The sequence below is a fragment of the Nerophis lumbriciformis genome, linkage group LG05 (assembly GCF_033978685.3).
Source record: "Nerophis lumbriciformis linkage group LG05, RoL_Nlum_v2.1, whole genome shotgun sequence".
Lineage (NCBI taxonomy): Eukaryota > Metazoa > Chordata > Actinopteri > Syngnathiformes > Syngnathidae > Nerophis > Nerophis lumbriciformis.
The window spans coordinates 53362186-53388579 of NC_084552.2; the positions used below are offsets into that span (position 1 = coordinate 53362186).

The 26394-nt window shown below is 38.2% G+C and overlaps 1 protein-coding gene across 1 annotated transcript in view; it reads right to left on the reverse strand.

Annotated features, from left to right (window-relative positions):
* The window catches only part of acss3 (acyl-CoA synthetase short chain family member 3), a 44455-nt gene that overhangs the window by 9476 nt on the left and 8585 nt on the right, over positions 1-26394 (reverse strand). Inside the window, exons 9-12 of the mRNA XM_061959632.1 lie at positions 19717-19868; positions 19550-19653; positions 3624-3719; positions 3495-3558 (exon numbers count right to left, since the gene is read on the reverse strand). Of these exons, the coding sequence (XP_061815616.1) occupies positions 3495-3558; positions 3624-3719; positions 19550-19653; positions 19717-19868 (416 nt within the window). The remainder of the gene's footprint in view (positions 1-3494; positions 3559-3623; positions 3720-19549; positions 19654-19716; positions 19869-26394) is intronic.

Sequence of the window (26394 nt, forward strand, 5' to 3'; positions counted from 1 at the left end):
AGTGTCCCAATACTTTTGTCTACTTGTAGTCTATAAGTGTCCCAATACTCTTGCCTAGTGTTAGTCCTAAGCGTCCCAATACTTTTGTTCAGTGTAAGGCCTAAGTGTCCCAATACTTTTGTCTACGTGTAGTCCATAAATGTCCCAATACTTTTGTATGCTTGTAGTCCATAAGTGTCCCAATACTTTTGCTTAGTGTTAGTCCTAAGTGTCCCACTACTTTTGTCCAGTGTTAGTCCCAAGTGTCCCAATACTTTTGTCCACTTGTAGTCTATAAGTGTCCCAATACTTTTGCCTAGTGTTAGTCCTAAGTGTCCCAATACTTTTGTCCACTTGTAGTCTATAAGTGTCCCAATACTTTTGCCTAGTGTTAGTCTTAAGTGTCCCAATACTTTTGTCTACTTGTAGTCTATAAGTGTCCCAATACTTTTGCCTCGTGTTAGTCCTAAGCGTCCCAATACTTTTGTTCAGTGTAAGGCCTAAGTGTCCCAATACTTTTGTCTACTTGTAGTCTATAAATGTCCCAATACTTTTGCCTAATGTTAGTCCTAAGTGTCCCAATACGTTTGGGCCAGTGTTAGTCCTAAGTGTCCCAATACATTTGTCTACCTGTAGTCTATAAGTGTCCCAATACTTTAGCCTAGTGTTAGTCCTAAGTGTGGATATATTTTTTATACTTTCCATGCGGAAAAAGAAGAAAAAAACCAACACTGTTTTTTTATGGCAAAACCACAAAATATGCAATGTTTTCCTCCCCAAAAATGTTCGAAGTGGAATATATACCTACTCAGTGGCCTAGTGGTTAGAGTGTCCGCCCTGAGATCGGTAGGTTGTGAGTTCAAACCCCGGCCGAGTCATACCAAAGACTATAAAAATGGGACCCATTACCTCCCTGCTTGGCACTCAGCATCAAGGGTTGGAATTGGGGGTTAAATCACCAAAAATGATTCCCGGGCGCGGCCACCACCGCTGCCCACTGCTCCCCTCACCTCCCAGGGGTTGATCAAGGGTGATGGGTCAAATGCAGAGAATAATTTCGCCACACCTCGTGTGTGTGTGACAATCATTGGTACTTTAACTTTAACTTTATAAGTAACTGTAGCTTTAAATAGGTAAATAATTAATGACAACATTGCTTTTGATTCAATATAATTTTTTGAACAATGCATAATAATCCAAAAGGCCCCCACTCATAAAAGTGTAAAAAAAAAAATCATATATTAATACACAGTACAGGCCAAAAGTTCGGACACACCTTCTCATTCAATGCATTTTCTTTATTTTCACGACTATTTACATTGTAGATTGTCACTGAAGGCATCAAAACTAAGAATGAACACATGTGGAGTTATGTACTTAACAAAAAAAAGGGGAAATAACTGAAAACATGTTTTATATTCTGGTTTCTTCAAAATAGCCACCCTTTGCTCTGAATACTGCTTTGCACACACTTGGCATTCTCTCGATGAGCTTGAAGAGGTAGTCACCTGAAATGGTTTTCACTTCACAGGTGTGCTTGAAGCTCATCGAGAGAATGCCAAGCGTGTGCGAAAAAGTAATCAGAGTAAAGGGAGGCTATTTTGAAGAAATCAGAATACAAAACATGTTTTCAGTTATTTCCCTTTTTTTGTTAAGTACATAACTCCACATGTGTTCATTCATAGTTGTGATGCCTTCAGTGACAATCTACAATGTAAATAGTCATGAAAATAAAGAAAACACATTGAATGAAGAGAAGGTGTGTCCAAACTTTTGGCCTGTACTGTATTATTTATACTACGACGCGGAAAAAAACAATATATATTATTTTATATATTAAAAAAACAATATATATTATTTTATATATTAAAAAAACAATATATATTATTTTATATATTAAAAAAACAATATATATTATTTTATATATTAAAAAAACAATATATATTATTTTATATATTAAAACATACTTGCCAACCCTCCCGGATTTTCCGGGAGACTCCCGAAATTCAGCACCTCTCCCGAAAACCTCCCGGGACAAATTTCCTCCCGAAAAACTCCCGAAATTCAGGCGGAGCTGGAGGCCACGCCCCCTCCAGCTCCATGCGGACCTGAGTGACGTGTTGACAACACACAACAACAGCGTCTACCGTAAAGCAGTTCGTCTGCCGTAAACAGCAATGTTGTGACACTTTTAAACAGGACAATACTGCCATCTACTGTACATGCATATGTGACCCACCCATAATGTGTCACAATATTGTGTTGATTTATTTATTTTATTTTGTGGTTTGAATTCGTTTTTGGAGCTGTCATTACACATTTATCAGTATTCACATTGGTCAGTAGGGGGCAGTAGGGCGTTTCTTCCCAATTGAATGCTATCACCTGCAGACCGGAAGTGTCTTGTCATTCTGATGAGCGCGACCAGTCTGTGAACAATTGAAACGTCCTGTGTGCTTTTTCCTCCTGTATAACAGGTTAGTTTTGGTGAATCAACTCACTGAATAATATCCATGTGATCTTTATACGTTTAAGTACACATTCTGATGGTGGAGCCTAACTCTAAAGTGTTTGCGAGTTGTAGTTTGTATTTGTGAATGAATCCAGTGCACAGCTGCAGTAATCAATACAAAAAGGCGACGTGAGTGCGCAATGTTTATATAGGAACTTCTGATCCTAATTCAGACTCCCAAATTAGAGCTCCCGTTTTCTTATTGATTTTATAATGTATATTTGTATAATGTGTGTGTTCTGAAATAGTGACAGAGAATAGAACAAGGATAGACAATTCAACCCTTAACTCAACAATGAGTAGATGAGTGTTATGTGTGTGTATATGTGTAAATAAATGAACACTGAAATTCAAGTATTTATCTTATTTATATATATATATATATATATATATATAGCTAGAATTCACTGAAAGTCAAGTATTTCTTATATATATATATATATATCTTAACCACGCCCCCCGCCCCACCCCCGACCACGCAAAGCCCCCACCCCCCACCTCCCGAAATCGGAGGTCTCAAGGTTGGCAAGTATGTATTAAAAAAACAATATTATTCTTTACTTTCAATGCTTTAATCGCAACAAAGATCAACTTTAGATCTATCCGTTGATTATAAGTTGCTTATTATTTTTGAGCAATGCCAGTTTTAAAGTAAAAAACTGCCTGCATAGAAGTTTTGTGTTATTAGTCGTAATATTGCAACGATTTCTTGTTGCATTGCACCCGTTGGCTCTTTTATTAAACTTTTTTCTGTTTGTTTTTTTAATAGTATTTTTTTAAACGTACCGTCGGCCTTAAAAACAATTCCACACTTTGGACACCCCTGGTCTACACCTCTTAATACGCCGTTCATAGTTTTTAGAGATATTTAAAAATCAGTTTAGTAACAATTACATACATTATTATAAATAGTAGTATCTTATTCTGCCACTCATTTGGTGGCCTTGATGATGATGATGATGATGATGATGATGATGATGATGATGATGATGATGATGCTTACCCCACAACAATATTTCCCAGAGTCCCCGGCTTCACTTGTCTCATGTCGTCGTCAATGACGGACACTGCAGGAGACGGCGTTAAACAACTTGAAGGAGTGGTTGTTATTGGTACCCGCGTCTTTATTTACCCTTGTATCCGGGCACAGGTTTGCCTGCCTGACCTGCAGGGGGCGCCAGCGAGTTGCCCAGGCCGAGGCACGTGGACGTGATGGGAGAGCCCGTCTCTGGTGAGTAGAAAAAAACACATCAATTTATTGCGTCTTCCATGTTGTTGTTCAACATTTGTCGAGTGCATGCCTAAACCTCTAACTATATGGGTGTAAACCTCTAACTATATGGGTGTTTTAGTCAATCACAAGCCACTCAGTGGCCTAGTGGTTAGAGTGTCCGCCCTGAGATCGGTAGGTTGTGAGTTCAAACTCCGGCCGAGTCATACCAAAGACTACAAAAAAAATGGGACCCATTACCTCCCTGCTTGGCACTCAGCATCAAGGGTTGGAATTGGGAGTTAAATCACCAAAAATGATTCCCGGGCGTGGCCACCGCCGCTGCTCACTGCTCCCCTCACCTCCCAGGGGGTGAACAAGGGGATGGGTCAAATGCAGAGGACACATTTCACCACACCTAGTGTGTGTGTGGTACTTTAACTTTAACTTAAGAACGTCACTTCCTGGGAAAAAGCACAATAGTAACAATGGCGGATGAAGCAATCTTGCGATAGTAGCAAACTAAACAAGTAAATAACAACACCCAGACATGCTCTTATTATGACCCAAGTGTATGCAAAGAGTATGCAGTTGTTTAATATAAATAATGATGTGGAGGCCATGAGAAAGTGGGGAAAAAAAACCTAGTTATTTCTGACCACATGTATGTTAACACAACACTAAACAATGTTGTAACAGCGGTCAGGAGAAAAACTGCCGAGTCAGCACTATTAGCGATGGTAAGTGTAACGCGTTCACGCAAATGGCCGAGTAGCAACTTTTTCAAGTGCGTGCGGAGCGAGATGAAACTGACCACTCGAATGAATCTTGTAGAATTTATTTCAAAACGCCACAAGGAGGTTGCCTACAGCCACAGTGCTGATTACAGTCCTCAGCGGTCATTTGGTTTCGTAGAACACGTACCCTGCGACTTTAGGAGACGGTGGTGGATTGAAGTATTTTCAAAAACATGCGTGTTTAAGACCGCAGGCTCGCTGTTTTAATTCAAGTCATTAAACATTAAGAAAGTAAAGAAAGTGACCGTGGTGAATCACGGACTTGATGCGTGTTTCCAAGCTTGGACAAGCTTCTTGCTGAGGTCCCAACAGGATGCACATTTATTAGGAGAGAGGCAAGGGATTAGGCTACCATGAAGCTACCATGAAACTACCATTGAGTTATCATTACGCTATAATAAAGCTAACATAAAACTACCATGAAGCTACTATGAACCTACCACGACGCTATCATGAAGTTACCATTAAGTTATCAATGAAGCTATCATGAAGATATTATAAAGTTATCTTGAAGCTATTATAACCTATGTGTCAAAGTCAAGGCCCACGAGTCAGATCCGGCCCACGAATGAATTATCTATGGCCCCCGGGGTGATATCTGATTAGTATTAGAACCGGCCCGCAGGCCACAGCCGCCTGCTGCTGTTTTGCACGCACCAATACTCCATCAGTGTTGGCGCTAGGAATTTTCCAAATGGGGTCCCAGGGACCCCATCAGGTCATAAAAATGGGGTCCCACAGTAAATTTTTGGGGTCCCACTTTTTTTGTAACCGTTTTCAAAACAAATGATACATGTATGCATTATCCTGTTATATCTCACATCTATATTGTGTTTTGGGAAATTGTTGTCATAAACATTACTTAATTCATAAAAAAAACAAAAAAAACAAACAAAAACACATTTTTATGCATATGTAAATGTATTCAGTTATAAACATTCACTTTCTTCTTTCCTTCATGGATCTAAACTTTACCGCTGCCGGTATTGTTTTCTATATTTTTATTGTAATATTTTCAGAATGTGTTTGTTCTATTTTTGGCCAAAGTAAGGCAAAGAAAACAATCTGAAGTTGTCTTTATTTTTTTTTTTTTTTAATATTATGATTTTTAATAGTCCGGCCTGCCTGTGCACAGATTTTCCTCCATGCGGCCCCTGAGATCAAATTAGTTTGACACCCCTGTATTATAAAGTTATCATGAAGTTGTCAAGAAGCTACTATAAAATTATCATGAAGCTATAAAGAAGCTACTATGTTATCATGAAGCTACTATAACGTTTTCATGAAGCTACCATTAGGTTACTATCAAGTTATCATGAAGCTTCTATAATGTTATGAGGCTATCAATGAAGCTACCATAAAGCTATTATGAAGTTATCATGGAGCTACCATGAACTAATCATGAAGTTACTATGAAGTTATCATGAAGCTACTATGAAGCGATCAGGTTGCTGCGGTGACCCCGTCCAAGAAAAACCCAACATGCTCACCAAATGAGGCTCTTCCACACCAAACTCCCTCAACAGTCATGCTGGGAACAGAATGGGGCGTTCCCCACAACGTTGCAAAACATTGCGATCCATTCTTCCAAAGTCCCCAAAAGTTTCTGCTAGATTTGTCGCTTTTTTTGCTAAAGCGTTTCTAAGTGGCTGTGATTACTCGCTAAATATAGCATCAGTGTTGCTAAGGTGGCTACACCGATAATCCTTCTTGCTTTGTCTTCTTATTTTCTGGCAGACCAGCGGCTTTACAACATTTGTACAAGTAGTGCCAAATTTAAACGAGGCGGGTCACAATAAATTAAAACACTTACACTCTTGTAGTGGACTCTGAATCACAGAGAGGATTTCTTTAACTCGCTACTGAGAGACTATCCAGCCGCTCATAACATAAGGAAAGTGTAATATTTGTCCTAAAAGACGTTTGTTCTTGAGTGTGTGAAAATGTCAATACTTTAAAATGTAATATCGGAAATTATCGGTATCGTTTTTGTTATTATCGGTATCGTTTTTTTTTGTTTTTTATTATTAAATCAACATAAAAAACACAAGATACACTTACAATTAGACCACCAACCCAAATAAACCTCCCTCCCCATTCACACTCATTCACAAAAAAGGGTTGTTTCTTTCTGTTATTAATATTCTGGTTCCTACATTATATATCAATATATATCAATACAGTCTGCAAGGGATACAGTCCGTAAGCACACATGATTGTGCCTGCTGCTGGTCCACTAATAGTACTAACCTTTAACAGTTAATTTTACTCATTTTCATTAATTACTAGTTTCTATGTAACTGTTTTTTTTTATTGTTTTACTTTCTTTTTTATTCAAGAAAATGTTTTTAATTTATTTATCTTATTTTATTTTATTAATTTTTTTAAAAGTACCTTATCTTCACCATACCTGGTTGTCCAAATGAGGCATAATAATGACGACTGTATATATCGGTATCGGTAATTAAAGAGTTGGACAATATCGGATATCGGCAAAAAGCCATTATCGGACATCCCTAAATACAATGTTTAGCTTTTATAAATTCAACATTAATATTAGGTCACAATCTGCAACAATGCCCAAAGTACGGCATACGGTGCCACAACCCTACCGCTTGGGAGCACACATTTGTTGCCTGGCAACACTGCTGACATCAGCACCGACCCCCTCCCTACCTCTCGGCTCCTAAAAATAGCACAGGGATTAATATCAGGCCTGAAAATGGCAGACGGCGAGCGACACGTGCAACACGTCGTCGTCGCCTATGCGCCGCTTCATCTGACAAGATCCACTGTCAAATATCACCATGGCTACCAGGATAATGATGCTTATGAAGCATCATCCTGAAGGCTGTTTCTAATATGACTTTATATTAATTTAGCAACATGAGAGAGTCGGAATGTTAGGAACATTCAAAGTGTCTAATACTGGTTCAACCCACACAGCAATTCATTGTACAAAACCCAAAACCAGTGAAGTTGGCACGTTGTGTAATTCGTAAATAAAAACAGAATACAATGATTTTCAAATCCTTTTATTCAATTGAATAGACTGCAAGTACAAGAAATGTAATGTTCTAACTGAGAAACGTAAACATTTTTTGCAAATAATCATTAACTTAGAATTTAATGGCAGCAACACATTGCAAAAAAGTTGTCACAGAGGCATGTTCACCACTGTGTTACATGGCCTTTCCTTTTAACAACACTCAGTAAACGTTTGGGAACTGAGGAGACACATTTTGAAGCTTTTCAAGTGGATTTCTTTCCCATTCTTGCTTGATGTACAGCTTAAGTTGTTCAACAGTCCGGGGGTCTCCGTTGTGGTATTTTAGGCTTCATAATGAGCCACACATTTTCAATGGGAGACAGGTCTGGACAACAGGCAGGCCAGTCTAGTACCCGCACTCTTTTACTATGAAGCCACGCTGTTGTAACACGTGGCTTGACATCGTCTTGCTGAAATAAGCAGGGGCGTCCATGGTCACGTTGCCTGGATGGCAACATATGTTGCTCCAAAACCTGTATGTACCTTTCAGCATTAATGGTGCCTTCACAGATGTGTAAGTTACCCATGCCTTGGGCACTATTACACCCCCATACCATCACAGATGCTGGCTTTTGAACTTTGCGCCTATTACAATCCGGATGGTTCTTTTCCTCTTTGTTCCAGAGGACATGACGTCCACAGTTTCCAAAAACAATTTGAAATGTGGACTCGCCAGACCACAGAACACTTTTACACTTTGCATCAGTCCATCTTAGATGAGCTCGGGCCCAGCGAAGCCGGCGGCGTTTCGCCTTGCATAGTAGAGTTTTAACTTGCACTTAAAGATGTAGCGACGAACTCTAGTTAATGACAGGGGTTTTCTGAAGTGTTCCTGAGCCCATGTGGTGATATCCTTTACACACTGATGTCGGTTTTTGATGCAGTACCGCCTGAGTGATCGAAGGTCACGGGCTTAGCCGCTGACGTGCAGTGATTTCTCCAGATTCTCTGACCCTTTTGATGATATTACAGACCGTAGATGGTGAAATCCCTAAATTCCTTGCAATAGCTCGTTGAGAAATGTTGTTCTTAAACTGTTGGACAATTTGCCCACGCATTTGTTGACAAAGTGGTGACCCTCTCCCCATCCTTGTTTGTGAATGACTGAGCATTTCATGGAAGCTGCTTTTATACCCAATCATGGCAGACACCTGTTCCCAATTAGCCTGTTCACCTGTGGGATGTTCCAAATAAGACCATGTAGTGTCTATTGACTTTATTTTTCACAAATATCAGCCTGCATTGTAACGTTTTTATTTATTTATTTTTTGTACTATTGATATATTATGTTTGTTACATTGTTGCTTTTTGGTTATCTTGCACACTTTTTGTAGTAAAACATATCATTAAGGGTTTATTATTTATTATTTATTAAAAACACTTTTGTTTCCATAAAATATGTTTCCTGTGATGTCATAATCATAATCAACTAACTTGGGGCAAATTCACAAATTATGATGACATTTTAAGTCAAAAGTATCGGTATCGGCAACACTAACCCTGTATTTACCCAGTATCAGATCGATACCAAAATTATCAGTATCGCCCATCCCCACGATGAGCTCAGGTTAAGTTTACAACAAAAAAAGAAAAAGAGCGCTTGATTTTCACATTCATTGGAGTTTTTTTTTATTAATCAGTGCTATTTTTAATGTTATTGGATTTAGCGGTATGATGTCATAATTCCTCGTATCTGTGTGATATTTATTGTACTAGACCAGTGGTTCTTAACCTGGGTTCGATGGAACCCTAGGGGTTCGGTGAGTCGGGCTCAGGGGTTCGGCGGAGGTCAAGACACACCCGACTCATCGTGTAAATACAAACTTCTCCCTATCGGCGTATTACGGATACGGCAACAGCAGAAGACTGATTTGCAGGTGTGTCATTTGTTGTGAGTTTAAGCACTGTGTTGGTTTTGTTCTTTGAACAAGGTGATGTTCATGCACGGTTAATTAGTAAAAAAAACATGGTAACACTTTAGTATGGGGAACATATTGTATTTTTTACCTTCTTGAGACTTCTGAAAAATGCCTACCTCTTTAGGACCACCCTTTCTAGATATATAAAGATTTGTATTTACAACATTAATAATATACAAAAACTATGTAAATATAAAAAGCTTATTGTGAAAAAATAGTTGGAATTGTCATGTCTGTGTGATCATGTTTTGTTTTAGTCATGTTCGGTTTTGTTTTTGGACTTTTTGTGCACTTTTGTTTGTTTTGTCACCATAGCAACCATTAGTTTTCACCTGTCACGTCACGCACCTGTTTCACGTTTTGAGTCACGCACCTGTTTTCACTAATCATGTCTGTAGTATTTAAGTTCATTGTTTTCAGTTTGTCTGTCTGGCGATATCCCACATGTATGCTCTGCACATTCCTGACACTTGTTTTCATGTCAATCGTTCATGCTGCTCCTTTAGTCCATGCCAAGTAAGTTTTTGTTTATTAATGCCACAGTTAGTGTTTTTTGTTGTTCATAGTTTCTGCCTTTGTGCAAGTTTTGTGTTTATAGCCAAGTTTTGTACCTCCACTGTGAGCGCCTTTTGTTTGTTCCCTTTTTTTGAGTGTTAATATTAAATCATGTACTCACATTCCCGTCTCGCCCGAGCCAACTTTCCGTTGCCTTCTGGAAAAACTAAAACCAAGGACCAAGTCTTGACAGGAATTTCACAAGAAAAACTTTAAAGTTTGGCAGTATTATAATAAAAGTCGTAATTTTACTCAACGCAAGTCAAAATGTTACGAGAAAAACTGAACATTTGTGCGATATTATGATAAAAGTTGGAATTTTACTCAATAACAGTCGCAATTTTACAAGAAAAGCCTAACATTTTATGAAGAGTCGTAATTTTACTCGACAAAAGTCACAATTTTATAAGAAAACTTGAAAAATGTTGGCAATATCCATCCATCCATCCATTTTCTACCGCTTATTGCCTTCGGGGACGTGGGGGGCGCTGGAGCCTATCTTAGCTACAATCGGGCGGAAGGCGGGGTACACCCTGGACAAGTCGTCACCTCATCACAGGGCCAACACAGATAGACAGACAACATTCACACACTAGGGCCAATATAGTGTTGCCAATCAACCTATCCCCAGGTGCATGTCTTTGGAGGTGGGAGGAAGCCGGAGTACCCGGAGGGAACCCACGCAGTCACGGGGAGAACATGCAAACTCCACACAGAAAGATCCAGAGACCGGGATTGAACTCACGACTACTCAGGACCTTCGTATTGTGAGGCAGACGCACTAACCCCTCTTCCACCGTGCTGCCCTGTTGGCAATATTATAATAATAATAATTGGAATTTCACTTGGCAACATTATGACAAAAGTCATAATTTTACTCACAAAATGTCACTATTTTACAAGAACACCAAAAAAATTGGCAATATTGTGATAAAAGTCTGAATTTTATATGACAAATGTCACCATTTTACATTAAAAAGTAACAATTTTAAATGAAAAAGTACAAACCCCGTTTCCATATGAGTTGGGAAATTGTGTTAGATGTAAATATAAACGGAATACAATGATTTGCAAATCCTTTTCAACCCATATTCAGTTGAATGCACTACAAAGACAAGATATTTGATGTTCAAACTCATAAACTTTATTTTTTTTTTGCAAATAATAATTAACTTAGAATTTCATGGCTGCAACACGTGCCAAAGTAGTTGGGAAAGGGCATGTTCACCACTGTGTTACATGGCCTTTCCTTTTAACAACACTCAGTAAACGTTTGGGAACTGAGGAGACACATTTTTTATGCTTCTCAGGTGGAATTATTTCCCATTCTTGCTTGATGTACAGCTTAAGTTGTTCAACAGTCCGGGGGTATTTTAGGCTTCATAATGCGCCACATATTTTCAATGGGAGACAGGTCTGGACTACAGGCAGGCCAGTCTAGTACCCGCACTCTTTTACTATGAAGCCATGTTGATGTAACACGTGGCTTGGCATTGTCTTGCTGAAATAAGCAGGGGCGTCCATGGTAACGTTGCTTGGATGGCAACATATGTTGCTCCAAAGCCTCTATGTACCTTTCAGCATTAATGGCGCCTTCACAGATGTGTAAGTTACCCATGTCTTGGGCACTAATACACCCCCATACCATCACAGATGCTGGCTTTTCAACTTTGCGCCTATAACAATCCGGATGGTTCTTTTCCTCTTTGGTCCGAAGGACACAACGTTCACAGTTTCCAAAAACAATTTGAAATGTGGACTCTTCAGACCACAGAACACTTTTCCACTTTGTATCAGTCCATCTTAGATGAGCTCAGGCCCAGCGAAGCCAACGGCGTTTCTGGGTGTTGTTGATAAACGGTTTTCGCCTTGCATAGGAGAGTTTTATCTTGCCTTTACAGATGTAGCGACCAACTGTAGTTACTGACAGTGGGTTTCTGAAGTGTTCTTGAGCCCATGTGGTGATATCCTTTACACACTGATGTCGCTTGTTGATGCAGTACAGCGTGAGGGATCGAAGGTCACGGGTTTAGCTGCTTACGTGCAGTGATTTCTGCAGATTCTCTGAACCCTTTGATAATATTACGGACTGTAGATGGTGAAATCCCCAAATTCCTTGCAATAGCTGCTTGAGAAGGCTTTTCTTAAACTGTTCAACAATTTGCTCACGCATTTGTTGACAAAGTGGTGACCCTCGCCACATCCTTGTTTGTGAATGACTGAGCATTTCATGGAATCTACTTTTATACCCAATCATGGCACCCACCTGTTCCCAATTTGCCTGTTCACCTGTGGGATGTTCCAAATAAATGTTTGATGAGCATTCCGCAACTTTATCAGTATTTATTGCCACCTTTCCCAACTTCTTTGTCACGTGTTGCTGGCATCGAATTCTAAAGTTAATGATTATTTGCAAAAAAAAAAAATGTTTATCAGTTTGAACATCAACTATATTGTCTTTGTAGCATATTCAACTGAATATGGGTTGAAAAGGATTTGCAAATCCTTGTATTCCGTTTATATTTACATCTAACACAATTTCCCAACTCATATGGAAACGGGGTTTGTAATTATTTTAGGAGAAAATATTGCAAAATAGTAACATATTGGCTCTTAACTAGTCATTATTAATGCCTTATTCGGCATGGCCTTATTATAACCCTAACCCTGGCCCTAACCAAATAACTCTAAATTAAGTCTTTGTTACTTAGAATATGTTCCCCATACTAAAGTGTTACCAAAAACATATAACTTTGTCTTGAATTTGAAAAAAAAAACATTTTATTTTTCATTGAAGAAGGGTTCTGTGAATGCGCATATGAAACTGGTGGGGTTCGGTACCTCCAACAAGGTTAAGAACCCACTGTACTAGAATAACGTGTTTGTGTGTGCTCCATAACACACATTATGCATTGTCGTTAGTGACTCAAGTGTTTTCCTCCACATAGCACCATAGTAATATTTCCGATATTGTACCAGCAGGTAATAAATAGCATTGTAGAAATGCTAATAATAGCATACTGGGCCATGTTAGTGAAGGTAAAAAGTTTCCGTGTCAGCAGGATGCCCAGTGATTGAGGTGTCTGCACATGGGAATAACGATAAGAGCACCACAAAGCGGAAGCTAATCTCTCCCTAAATGCTAAATGAGCCAAAAAAGGTTAATTTAAACAACTTTCCTCTAAAAGGTGAGCACCAGCATTTGAAGCTGAGGAGAGTGAGGTGCTGAGGCGTGAAGAAGGTGAATAACACATTTAGATCGCAGGCTGACGGATATTCACTTCAGTCTTAAGCACTCAGACACACAGAAATGAAGTCGGCGCCGGCGGCTTTTCTTTCCTCGCCGCATAAATCAGCCGATGGAGGGTATTGTTCACAAGTCAGCTGGAACTAAAACCGACAAGTTCAATCAGATTGGGTGCAACTCTAACGGAAGGGTGCCAAAAAGTGGTAATGAGGTATTTAGGTAGCCTTCACAACTGCATACCGTATCAAAAGGAAATACATGATGAGGATTATGGAGAACACACAGTCTCTCTAGGCCAGGGGTGTCAAACTCAAATACAGAGTGGGCCAAAATGTTAAAACTGAACAAAGCCGCGGGCCAAGGTTGAACAAATTACCCTTTTAATAGGGACCCAAACAAGTTTTGCATTGAATATTGAACAAGCAAGGCTTATATAACTTTATAGTGACATGCAAAATAGAGTTTCAAATAATAATAATAATAATAAAAAAATATCAATGGTATATCAAATAAAATAAAATAAAAATTGAATGCCTCTGTCATGTCTGTGTAATCATGTTTTGTTTTAGTCATGTTTTTAGTTATTGGACTCTTTAGTTTCTGGCTTTTCACTCCCTTGTCTTGTTTCCATGATTACCCATTAGTTTCACCTGTTCCACGTTTGGACTCATTGTGCACTCTTGTTTGTCACCATAGCAACCCATTAGTTTCCACCTGTCACGTCACGCACCTGTTTCACGTTTTGAGTCACACACCTGTTTTCGTTAATCATGTCTGTAGTATTTAAGTTCAGTGTTTTCAGTTTGTCTTTCTGGTGACATCCCCACATTTATGCTCTTCATACCCCTGTCACACTCGGTTAACCTCTGCGCACTTCATAACATGTCCAAGTAAGGTTTCTTTATTCATGCCATAGTTTGCAAGTTTTGTTTAATTGTTCATAGTTTCTGCCCTTGTGCAAGTTTTGTGTTTATAGTCAAGTCTTGTACTTCCCCCCTTGTGCGCGCCTTTTGTTTACTTCCTTGTTTTGTAGTTATAGTGTTAAACAAAAATGTACCTGCATTCCCGTCTCGCCCGAGCCAACTTTCCGTTGCCTTCGAGAAAAACTAAACCCCAGGACCAAGTCATGACAGCCTCTTTTCTATTTGCGGCCTTCTGAGGTAAATATCAACATTAACTTTTTCCACAAGCTAATAATAAATTTGAAAATAAAATATCAATAATGAATGAATCAAACATTCAAGCCTTGAAGTAGCAAGAGAAAGTGCATGAATAAAATGTTAATTATTGCTCAGTTTGCTACACTGATTTGCTTTAACACTGAATATGGAACAAGCAACGCTTATATAACTTAATAGTGCAAAATCAACTTTCAAAAAACAAATGTAAAAACATCAATGGTACGATATATTAAATCAAATTTAAATAAAAAATTTAATGCCTCTTTTCTATTTGCAGCCTTCTGAGGTAAATATCAACATTAACTTTTCCCACAGACTAATAAATTTCAAAATAAAATAACAATGAATAAATCAACCATTCAGGCCTTTTTACTGCTCAGTTTGCAACACACTGATCTAATCTGATGTGCCCAAGCCAGATACCTGCCATCTTTTCTGGGATGCTAGTTCATTAATGTCGGGGCTCAGGTGGGCGGGGTTGGGGGGGGCGGGGTTTGGTGATAGCGGGGGGTGTATATTGTAGCGTCCCGGAAGAGTTAGTGCTGCAAGGGGTTCTGGGTATTTGTTCTGTTGTGTTACGGTGCGGATGTTCTCCCAAAATGTGTTTGTCATTCTTGTTTGGTGTGGTTTCACAGTGTGGCGCATATTTGTAACAGTGGTAAAGTTGTTTATGCGGCCACCCTCAGTGTGACCTGTATGGCTGTTGATCAAGTGTGTGTAGAAACCGCATATATCATGTGACAGGGGCCGGCACGCTGTTTGTATGGAGGAAAAGCAGACATGACGACAGGTTGTAGAGGACGCTGAAGGCAGTGCCTTTAAGGTACGCCCCTAATATTGTTGTCCGGGTGGAAATCGGGAGAAATTCGGGAGAATGGTTGCCCTGGGAGACTTTCGAGAGGGGCACTGAAAATCGGGAGGGTTGGCAAGTATGAGTATTAGCAGTGAATGCGGTGTTAATACCGGCGGGCCAGCTCTAATGTTAATTTGATATTGCCTCAAGGGCCAAATGAAATTACACGGCGGGCCAGAGTTTGACACCCATGCTCTAGTCCAGTGGTTCTCAACCTTTTTTCAGTGATGTACCCCCTGTGAATTTTTTTTAAATTCAAGTACCCCCTAATCAGAGCAAAGCATTTTTGGTCGAAAAAAAGAGATAAAGAAGTAAAATACAGCACTATGTCATCAGTTTCTGATTTATTTAATTGTATAACAGTGCAAAATATTGCTCATTTGTAGTGGTCTTTATTGAACTATTTGGAAAAAAAGATATAAAAATAACTAAAAACTTGTTGAAAAATAAACAAGTGATTCAATTATAAATAAAGATTTTTACACATAGAAGTAATCATCAACTTAAAGTGCCCTCTTTGGGGATTGTAATAGAGATCCATCTGGATTCATGAACTTAATTCTAAACATTTCTTCACAAAAAAACAAATCTTTAACATCAATATTTATGGAACATGTCCACTAAAAATCTAGCTGTCAACACTGAACATTGCATTGTTGCATTGTAATGAATGGAATAGCCTACTTGATTTGATGTTCAGTTTATGAACTTACATTCACATTTTGTTGAAGTATTATTCAATAAATATATTTATAAAGGATTTTTGAATTGTTGCTATTTTTAGAATATTTAAAAAAAATCTCACGTACCCCTTGGCATACCTTCAAGCACCCCCAGGGGTACGCGTACCCCCATTTGAGAACCACTGCTCTAGTCCTTCAATTGTGATGTGCTTTTTTTAAATATATAAACTAAAACATTACATTACTAGTACAAACTGACCAAAAGTGTTTCAATAACTAACATGTGCTACCAACCAGACCCGTCTCGTCGCCCAAACGAATGCCCTTTGACCTCCGACGGGGTTGCGCGACATAGGCAATATAAATGATATCAATTTAGCCGACGATACAGCTTTTAAGACCATCGTCATGTAGTGATATGCATGTTGATGACACATTCCTACTGTGGCCAGCAAATTTGACAGTGAAAAGCCAGCAAAGGATTCCTCAACGCAATGTAGCATCCTCCCTAGCGGCTAACGTCCCTGCAAAGCACAGATTCTAAATCACCAATATTAACATACATGGCAGAAAATGAACTGTTTCTTACAAGTATCATTATCACTGTAGGAAAAGGACGAGCTAAACATGGTACATTACACGTCGTAGGAGGATACAAAAAAACATAGCCAACCGCTGAGCGAGAATTATTGAATGGAAACAAATGGTAGGCGGATCGATACAAATATTGAATGTAACGATACCAAGGACAGTATCAGTAAATTGTTGATACTACAGTGATTTGATTGATATTCTTACTATAACAAAAAAAACGTTTTTGTTGTTGTTTACAAATTCAGGAAATAAGAGCCAAGTGCTTTTGTTTAGTTATTTTGCACCATTTACATTACCGTATTTTTCGGAGTATAAGTCGCTCCGGAGTATAAGTCGCACCGGCCGAAAATGCATAATAAAGAAGAAAAAAAACATATATAAGTAGCATTTTTGGGGAAATGTATTTGATAAAACCCAACACCAAGAATAGACATTTGAAAGACAATTTAAAATAAATAAAGAATAGTGAACAACAGGCTGAATAAGTGTACGTTATATGAGGCATAAATAACCAACTGAGAACGTGCCTGGTATGTTAACGTAACATATTATGGTAAGAGTCATTCAAATAACTATAACATATAGAACATGCTATATGTTTACCAAACAATCTGTCACTAAATCCCATGAAATCTTATACGTCTAGTCTCTTACGTGAATGAGCTAAATAATAGTATTTGATATTTTACGGTAATGTGTTAATAATTTCACACATAAGTCGCTCCTGACTATAAGTCGCACCCCCGGCCAAACTATGAAAAAAACTGCAACTTACAGTCCGAAAAATACGGTATTATAAATGGTGTACAAAAAGGAATGAGGAAATTACTTAAATATTAATCGATATTGTCAGATTATAGTTGAATGAACCAAACTGAATTGTTTATTGATCCTGAAAATTTCAAGTATTAACATTGATATGACCAATACTGTCCCTGTAACTCTTTGGTGTTGGATCCTTACAAACATTTGTAGTATTGCCCAAAATTAATATCAAGTATCCAAACAACAGAAGAATACATGCATATCACATTTTAACGGAAGTGTAGATCAGTGTTTTTTTTTTTACCAAATACCACCTTTAGAAAACGCTTGACTCTCCAAGTACCACCATAAAGGCCGACATTAAAATACAGTAGCGTAGTAGGCCTAAATAGTCATTAAAATCAAGGCAGAGGTTTGATGTATAAAGTATATTGAATACTTTTGGTCACTATCACATTACACACAGTTTTTTTTTTTTTTTTTAAGTAATTATTTGGCGTACCACTGGTATAGATAGAAACGTGTTACAACAAAAAGTAAACATATATTATCAGTAAATTAGCAAGTAGATTAACAGTTTTAAGTAAATAATACCATTGACAACGACACAGAATGTTAAAGAATACGTCAGCAGTTAGATTGGGAGCCTTTTTAACCAGTTTAGAAATGGTTATATTATCATTTATATGCCAAATAATACATAGTGATTAGGGATGTCCGATAATGGCTTTTTGCCGATATCCGATATTCCGATATTGTCCAACTCTTTAATTACCGATACCGATATCAACCGATACCGATATCTACCGATATATACAGTCGTGGAATTAACACATTACTATGCCTAATTTGGACAACCAGGTATGGTGAAGATAAGGTCCTTTTTTTAAAAACAAAATAAAATAAGATAAATAAATTAAAAACATTTTCTTGAATAAAAAAGAAAGTAAAACAATATAAAAACAGTTACATAGAAACTAGTAATTAATGAAAATGAGTCAAATTAACTGTTAAAGGTTAGTACTATTAGTGGACCAGCAGCACGCACAATCATGTGTGCTTACGGACTGTATCCCTTGCAGACTGTATTGATATATATTGATATATAATGTAGGAACCAGAATATTAATAACAGAAAGAAACAACCCTTTTGTGTGAATGAGTGTAAATGGGGGAGGGAGGTTATTTGGGTTGGTGTACTAATTGTAAGTGCATCTTGTGTTTATGTTGATTTAATTAAAAAAATGCCTGGGCAGATATTTCGGTCACAACTGTGGTCCGAGCTTTCCGGAAGGCAGGATTCACAGAACTGCTGCACAACAACAGCGACACTGAATCCGATGACTTCGACGAGACGGAGCCGGCCATTTTTGGATCCCACGCTTGCGCAACTTTTCAATTCGGACACCGAAGACGAAGAATTCGAAGGATTTACGAATGAAGAATAACTTCAGAAGGTGAGCGCTATGTTTATTTTGTGTGTTGTGACATTAACGTTCGAGCAACATTATGTTGCTTTTGCTCTACACCATTTTGAATTTTACTATGTTTGTGATTGCACATTTGCGTACATTTTGGGACAGAGTTGTTAGAACGCTGGTTTTCAATATATTATTAAAGTTTGACTGAACTATCTGACTGTTTTTTTTGACATTTACTTTAGCGCAGCGTTTTTTTGACATTCACTTTAGCGCAGCGTAGGCGCGGCTTATAGTCCGGGGCGGCTTATTGGTGGACAAAATTATGAAATATGTAATTCATAGAAGGTGCGGCTAATAATCCGGTGCGCCTTATAGTGCGGAAAATACGGTAATAAAAAAAAAACACCAAAAAACGATACCGATAATAAAAAAAAAACGATTCCGATATTACATTTTAAAGCATTTATCGGCCGATACTCTAATAGTGATATATATTGTTATTACATGAGGCTCCAATATATATCATGATAATTAATTTTAGGCCATATTAACCACCCCTAACCTCCACTTTTACAGTCCCGCCTTTGTGACGTGCATGTTGAGTGTGTTCTTCTGTCCGCGTGCTGTGATGGACAATCCGCTACTCGCTCGTAACGCAACTGATGCTAATTAGCTTAGCATTGAGGAGCATTTGTCGTGTTTTTCCCAAGCTTTTACAATCCGCCCAACCCAGGTTCAGGTACCACAGATGCAAACTGAATACATCATTTTAGGCTTTACCTACCCGTCTGCCACCAGTGATCCAGGACTGGAGCCCTGAAAGTCCTCTTCGCCCACTCCAGCGTCTCCACGTCACAGCGCTCTCCCGCCAGGAATATGGACCTCAGCCTGGAAGGACACGCGTCTGTCAAGCATCGCATCCAAGTCTACGATCAGAGTCAGGACGCTTACTTGGGCAGGGAGTATGCAGCCGCGCTCTCGGCGTGGGGGTCCTGCTGGCGAATGGCTCGAATGGCGGTGGGCGCGGTGAACATGCCGGCCGCGCCGTGTTCGGACAGGACGCGGAAGAAGGCGCCGGGGCCCGGAGTCCCTACGGGTTTACCCTGAAGACAGCGAGTTACAAAGTTAGTGTATTTTTCTTTTTCATTCCACCATCTTTCTGTTTCAGATCTACAAACCCCGTTTCCATATGAGTTGGGAAATTGTGTTAGATGTAAATATAAACGGAATACAATGATTTGCAAATCCTTTTCAACCCATATTCAATTGAATGCACTACAAAGACAAGATATTTGATGTTCAAACTTATAAACGTTTTTTTTTTTTTTGCATATAATAATTAACTTAGAATTTCATGGCTGCAACACGTGCCAAAGTAGTTGGGAAAGGGCATGTTCACCACTGTGTTACATGGCCTTTCCTTTTAACAACACTCAGTAAACGTTTGGGAACTGAGGAGACAGGTGGAATTCTTTCCCATTCTTGCTTGATGTACAGCTTAAGTTGTTCAACAGTCCGGGGGTCTCTGTTGTGGTATTTTTGGCTTCATAACACGTGGCTTGGCATTGTCTTGCTGAAATAAGCAGGGGCGTCCATGGTAACGTTGCTTTTGATGGCAACATATGTTGCTCCAAAACCTGTATGTACCTTTCAGCATTAATGGCGCCTTCACAGATGTGTAAGTTACCCATGTCTTGGGCACTAATACACCCTCATACCATCACAGATGCTGGCTTTTCAACTTTGCGCCTATAACAATCCGGATGGTTCTTTTCCTCTTTGGTTTGGAGGACACAGTTTCCAAAAACAATTTGAAATGTGGACTCGTCAGACCACAGATCACTTTTCCACTTTGTATCAGTCCATCTTAGATGAGCTCAGGCCCAGCGAAGCCGACGGCGTTTCTGGGTGTTGTTGATAAACGGTTTTCGCCTTGCATAGGAGAGTTTTAACTTGCACTTACAGATGTAGTGACCAACTGTAGTTACTGACAGTGGGTTTCTGAAGTGTTCCTGAGCCCATGTGGTGATATCCTTTACACACTGATGTCGCTTGTTGTTGTAGTACAGCCGGAGGGATCGAAGGTCACGGGCTTAGCTGCTTACGTGCAGTAATTTCTCGTGATTCTCTGAACCCTTTGATGATATTACGGACCGTAGATGGTGAAATCCCTAAATTCCTTGCAATAGCTGGTTGAGAAAGGTTTTTCTTAAACTGTTCAACAATTTGCTCACGCATTTGTTGACAAAGTGGTGACCCTCGCCCCATCCTTGTTTGTGAATGACTGAGCATTTCATGGAATCTACTTTTATACCCAATCATGGCACCCACCTGTTCCCAATTTGCCTGTTCACCTGTGGGATGTTCCAAATAAGTGTTTGATGAGCATTCCTCAACTTTATCAGTATTTATTGCCACCTTTCCCAATTTCTTTGTCACGTGTTGCTGGCATCAAATTCTAAAGTTAATGATTATTTGCAAAAAAAAATGTTTATCAGTTAGAACATGAAATATGTTGTCTTTGTAGCATATTCAACTGAATATGGGTTGAAAAGGATTTGCAAATCATTGTATTTCGTTTATATTTACATCTAACACAATTTCCCAACTCATATGGAAACTGGGTTTGTATATTCAACCCCAGCTCTCCTTCTAGTGAGCTGGCGGGAATACTGAACAGCTTCAACTGTCACTTCCACTCTCCCTCACCGTTTGGGTTTGCAGAGTTGGCACCAGGAGCCCCGACTGGACATCTGGAGGTGAGTTTTTAAGTTGAACGGATGGATAAAACCGAACAACCTTTGTGGTCCATGTTGGCTAGAGGCTAATGTTCAATTTCAGGCAGACGTGTCCGTACGACAATGAAGCATCTTTTCTTGGAGTAGCAGCTTGACTAGCGCTTTTGCAATAGGTCTTAAAAAAAACAGCAGAGCGCTCCTGTCAAATAGAGGGTCTTTAACTGGTGCGCTTCTGTCAAAGAGGATCTTTTGACTAGTACTTTTGCAATATGTCTTTAAAAAACAGCAGCACGCTCAGGTCAAAAAGAGGTTATTTGACAAGTGCGCTCCTATCAAATAGAGAATCTTTGACTAGTGATTTTGGAATACATTTTTAATTAGAAACAAAACAGCAGAGCACTCCTATCAAATAGAGGATCTTTGACTAGTGATTTTGGAATATATTTTTAATTAGAAACAAAACAGCAGAGCACTCCTGTCAAATAGAGGATCTTTTACTAGTGCGCTCCAGTTAAATAGAAAATCTTTGACTAGTACTTGGGCAATATGTTTTTTGTTTTTTTTAAAGAGCAAAACGCTCCTGGTAAAAAGAGGATCTTTGACTAATGCTTTTGCAAACGGTCTTTAAAAAAAAACAGTAACGTGTTCCTGTCAAAAAGAAAATGTTTGACTCGTGCTTTTGCAGTAGGTTTTAAAAAACAGAGTTCTCCTGTAAAATAGAGGCTCTTTGACTAGAGTTATTGCAGTAGGTCTTCAAAAATACCAGAGTGCAACTGTCAACTAAAGGATCTTTGCCTAGAGCTTTTGCATAAGTTCCTTGAAAAACAGCATAGTGCCCTTGTGAAATAGAGGATCTTTGACTAGTGCTTTTGCAATATATCTTTAATTAGAAAAAAAACAGCAGAGCACTCCTGTCAAATAGAGGATCTTTTACTAGTGTTTTCCTGTCAAATAGAAGTTATTTGACTGGTACTTGAGTAATATGTATATTTTTAAAAAGAGCAGAACGTTCCTGTGAAAAATTGGATATTTGACTGGTGCTTTTGCAATATGTCCTAAATAAAAACAGCATAGCGCTCCTGCTAAATACAGGATATTTGACAAGTGTGCTCCAGTTAAATAGAAGATCTTTGACTAGTACTTGAGCAATATGTATTTTTTTTTTAGAAAAAGAGCAAAACGCTCCTGTCAAAAAGAGGATCTTTGACTAATGCTTTTGCAAACGATCTTTAAAAAAAAAACAGTAACGTGTTCCTGTCAAATAGAAAATGTTTGACTCGTGCTTTTGCAATAGGTCTTAAAAAAACAAGAGAGTTCTCCTGTAAAATAGAGGCTCTTTGACTAGAGTTAATGCAATAGGTCTTCAAAAATACCAGAGTGCAACTGTCAACTAAAGGATCTTTGCCTAGAGCTTTTGCAAAAGTTCCTTGAAAAACAGCATAGTGCCCTTGTGAAATAGAGGATCTTTGACTAGTGCTTTTGCAATATGTCTTTAATTAGAAAAAAAAACAGCATAGTGCCCTTGTGAAATAGAGGATCTTTGACTAGTGCTTTTGCAATATGTCTTTAATTAGAAAAAAGAGTGCAACTGTCAACTAAAGGATCTTTGCCTAGAGCTTTTGCAAAAGTTCCTTGAAAAACAGCATAGTGCCCTTGTGAAATAGAGGATCTTTGACTAGTGCTTTTGCAATATGTCTTTAATTAGAAATTGGTAAAAAGAGGATCTTTGACTAATGCTTTTGCAAACGGTCTTTAAAAAAAAAAAAACAGTAACGTGTTCCTGTCAAATAGAAAATGTTTGACTCGTGCTTTTGCAATAGGTCTTAAAAAAACAAGAGAGTTCTCCTGTAAAATAGAGGCTCTTTGACTAGAGTTATTGCAATAGGTCTTCAAAAATACCAGAGTGCAACTGTCAACTAAAGGATCTTTGCCTAGAGCTTTTGCATAAGTTCCTTGAAAAACAGCATAGTGCCCTTGTGAAATAGAGGATCTTTGACTAGTGCTTTTGCAATATGTCTTTAATTAGAAAAAAAACAGCAGAGCACTCCTGTCAAATAGAGGATCTTTTACTAGTGTTTTCCTGTCAAATAGAAGTTATTTGACTGGTACTTGAGTAATATGTATATTTTTTAAAAGAGCAGAACGTTCCTGTGAAAAATTGGATATTTGACTGGTGCTTTTGCAATATGTCCTAAATAAAAACAGCATAGCGCTCCTGCTAAATACAGGATATTTGACAAGTGTGCTCCAGTTAAATAGAAGATCTTTGACTAGTACTTGAGCAATATGTATTTTTTTTAGAAAAAGAGCAAAACGCTCCTGTCAAAAAGAGGATCTTTGACTAATGCTTTTGCAAACTGTCTTTAAAAAAAAAACAATAACATGTTCCTGTCAAATAGAAAATGTTTGACACGTGCTTTTGCAATAGGTCTTAAAAAAACAAGAGTGCTCCTGTCAAATAGAGGCTCTTTGACTAGAGTTATTGCAATAGGTCTTCAAAAATACCAGCATGCAACTGTCAACTAAAGGATCTTTGCCTAGAGCTTTTGCAAAAGTTCCTTGAAAAACAGCATTGTGCTCTTGTGAAATAGAGGATCTTTGACTAGTGCTTTTGTAATATGTCTTTAATTAGAAAAAAACAGCAAAGCAGTCATGTCAAATAGAGGATCTTTTACTAGTGTGTTCCTGTCAAATAGAAGATCTTTGACTGGTACTTGAGCAATATGTATATTTTTAAAAAGAGCAGAACTTTCCTGAGAAAAATTGGATATTTGACTGGTGCTTTTGCAATATGTCCTAAATAAAAACAGCATAGTGCTCCTGCTAAAACAGAATCTTTGACAAGTGTGCTCCAGTCAAATAGAGGATCTTAAACTAATGCTTTTGCATTAGTTAAAGGTCTTAAAAAACAACAGTGAGCTCCTGTCAAGTGCTTTTGCAATAAAACAGCAGAGTGCGCTCTAATGTGCGCTCAATTGCAGCGGCAACTATGTCCCTGGTATTCCATGCTGTCTGGATATTAACATTTTTGTATTAGCTACACTCCCTAAATGATTAATCAAAGCAACCAAACGCAAATTGAAGCTGTTTTGCAGCTCTAGTCATATTGTGAATTTGTCTCTAGATTGTTGAATGTGACTATAACACAGGGAAAATATTTTACTCAAATAAAATTATTTTTTTTAACTTACTGCTTCGATATAAAACAGTGGTTCTCAAATGGGGGTACGCGTACCCCTGGGGGCAGGGCCGGCCCGTGACATAGGCCGTATAGGCAAATGCTAAGGGCGCCGTCTATCAGGGGGCGCCACGCCAGTGCCACAAATGTTGGAGAAAAAAAAAAAAGAAAAAAAAAAGTTGGTACTATTATTTCTAAATACAAAAAATAATCCCACGTTAATTAAAATGCAAAGTAAAGCCTATTTAATAGAAATATTATTTGTTACAACATTACGCACGGTGCGCCCCCTCCCTTCCCGTATCATGACTCTTTTTGGACGTCACCACATCAAAAAATCAACACAAGATGTCAAAACGGCCCAAACTGTCAGGTGCCCAGGGAAGAAAAAAAAGAAAAGAAGAGGAGGAGAAACGAGAAAAGACAGAGGTAGCAGGTAGGTAACGTTAGCCTACATGAAATGATTTGTCTGTTACAGAATGTGATAGTAACCTGGCTTTTTAGCATTAAGCTAATGTTACATGATTCGGCAATTGCTAATCAATAAATAGCTAGTTCTGTTTTAACGTCGGGTTAATATTGTGGAGGGGGCTAAATTGTTATGGAAAATAATAATGTAACGTTAGGTAATTACAGTACTCCCACCTTACATTCCTCAGGGACATTTGTATTAGATCTTTTAAGCAGGTGTTTTTTGTTTACATTGTTATTGCCTTCTGGTTAGCTAATGTTTGCTCTGCAGGTAATAGTCACTTTTCCACCCCTTTATATATTAGGTATAGTTGTAAGTAAAAAAAAAAGGTCAAAGACAAAGCTATTCGGGTTCTTGTGAGTATATACACTTCACTGCCAATGTGGGGGGGCGCCACCTAATATCTTGCCTAGGGCGCCAGATTGGTTAGAGCCGGGCCTGCCTGGGGGTACTTGAAGGTATGCCAAGGGGTACGTGAGATTTTTTTTAAATATTCTAAAAATAGCAACAATTCAAAAATCCTTCATAAATTTATTTATTGAATAATACTTCAACAAAATATGAATGTAAGTTCATAAACTGAACATCAAATCAAGTAGGCTATTCCATTTATTACAATGCAACAATGCAACAATGCAATATTCAGCGGTGACAGCTAGATTTTTTGTGGACATGTTCCGTAAATATTGATGTTAAAGATTTCTTTTTTTGTGAAGAAATGTTTAGAATTAAGTTCATGAATCCAGATGGATCTCTACTACAATCCCCAAAGAGGGCACTTTAAGTTGATGATTACTTCTATGTGTAGAAATCTTTATTCATAATTGAATCACTTGTTTATTTTTCAACAATTTTTAGTTATTTTTATATCTTTTTTTCCAAATAGTTAAAAAAAGACCACTACAAATGAGCAATATTTTGCACTGTTATACAATTTACTAAATCAGAAACTGATGGCATAGTGCTGTATTTTACTTCTTGTTCTCTTTTTTTCAACCAAAAATGCTTTGCTCTGATTAGGGGGTACTTGAATTAAAAAACATTTCACAGGGGGTACATCACTGAAAAAAGGTTGAGAACCACTGATATAAAACAATGTGTAACAATAAAAAAAAAAATGAAATCATTATTATCATCTTTAACTACATTACATTATTTAAGAACAAAGTGACTGGTGTAAAATAACACAAATGTCAACAAAAAAACAAAAATAACTTCCATTGAAGTGAGATATTGGTAAA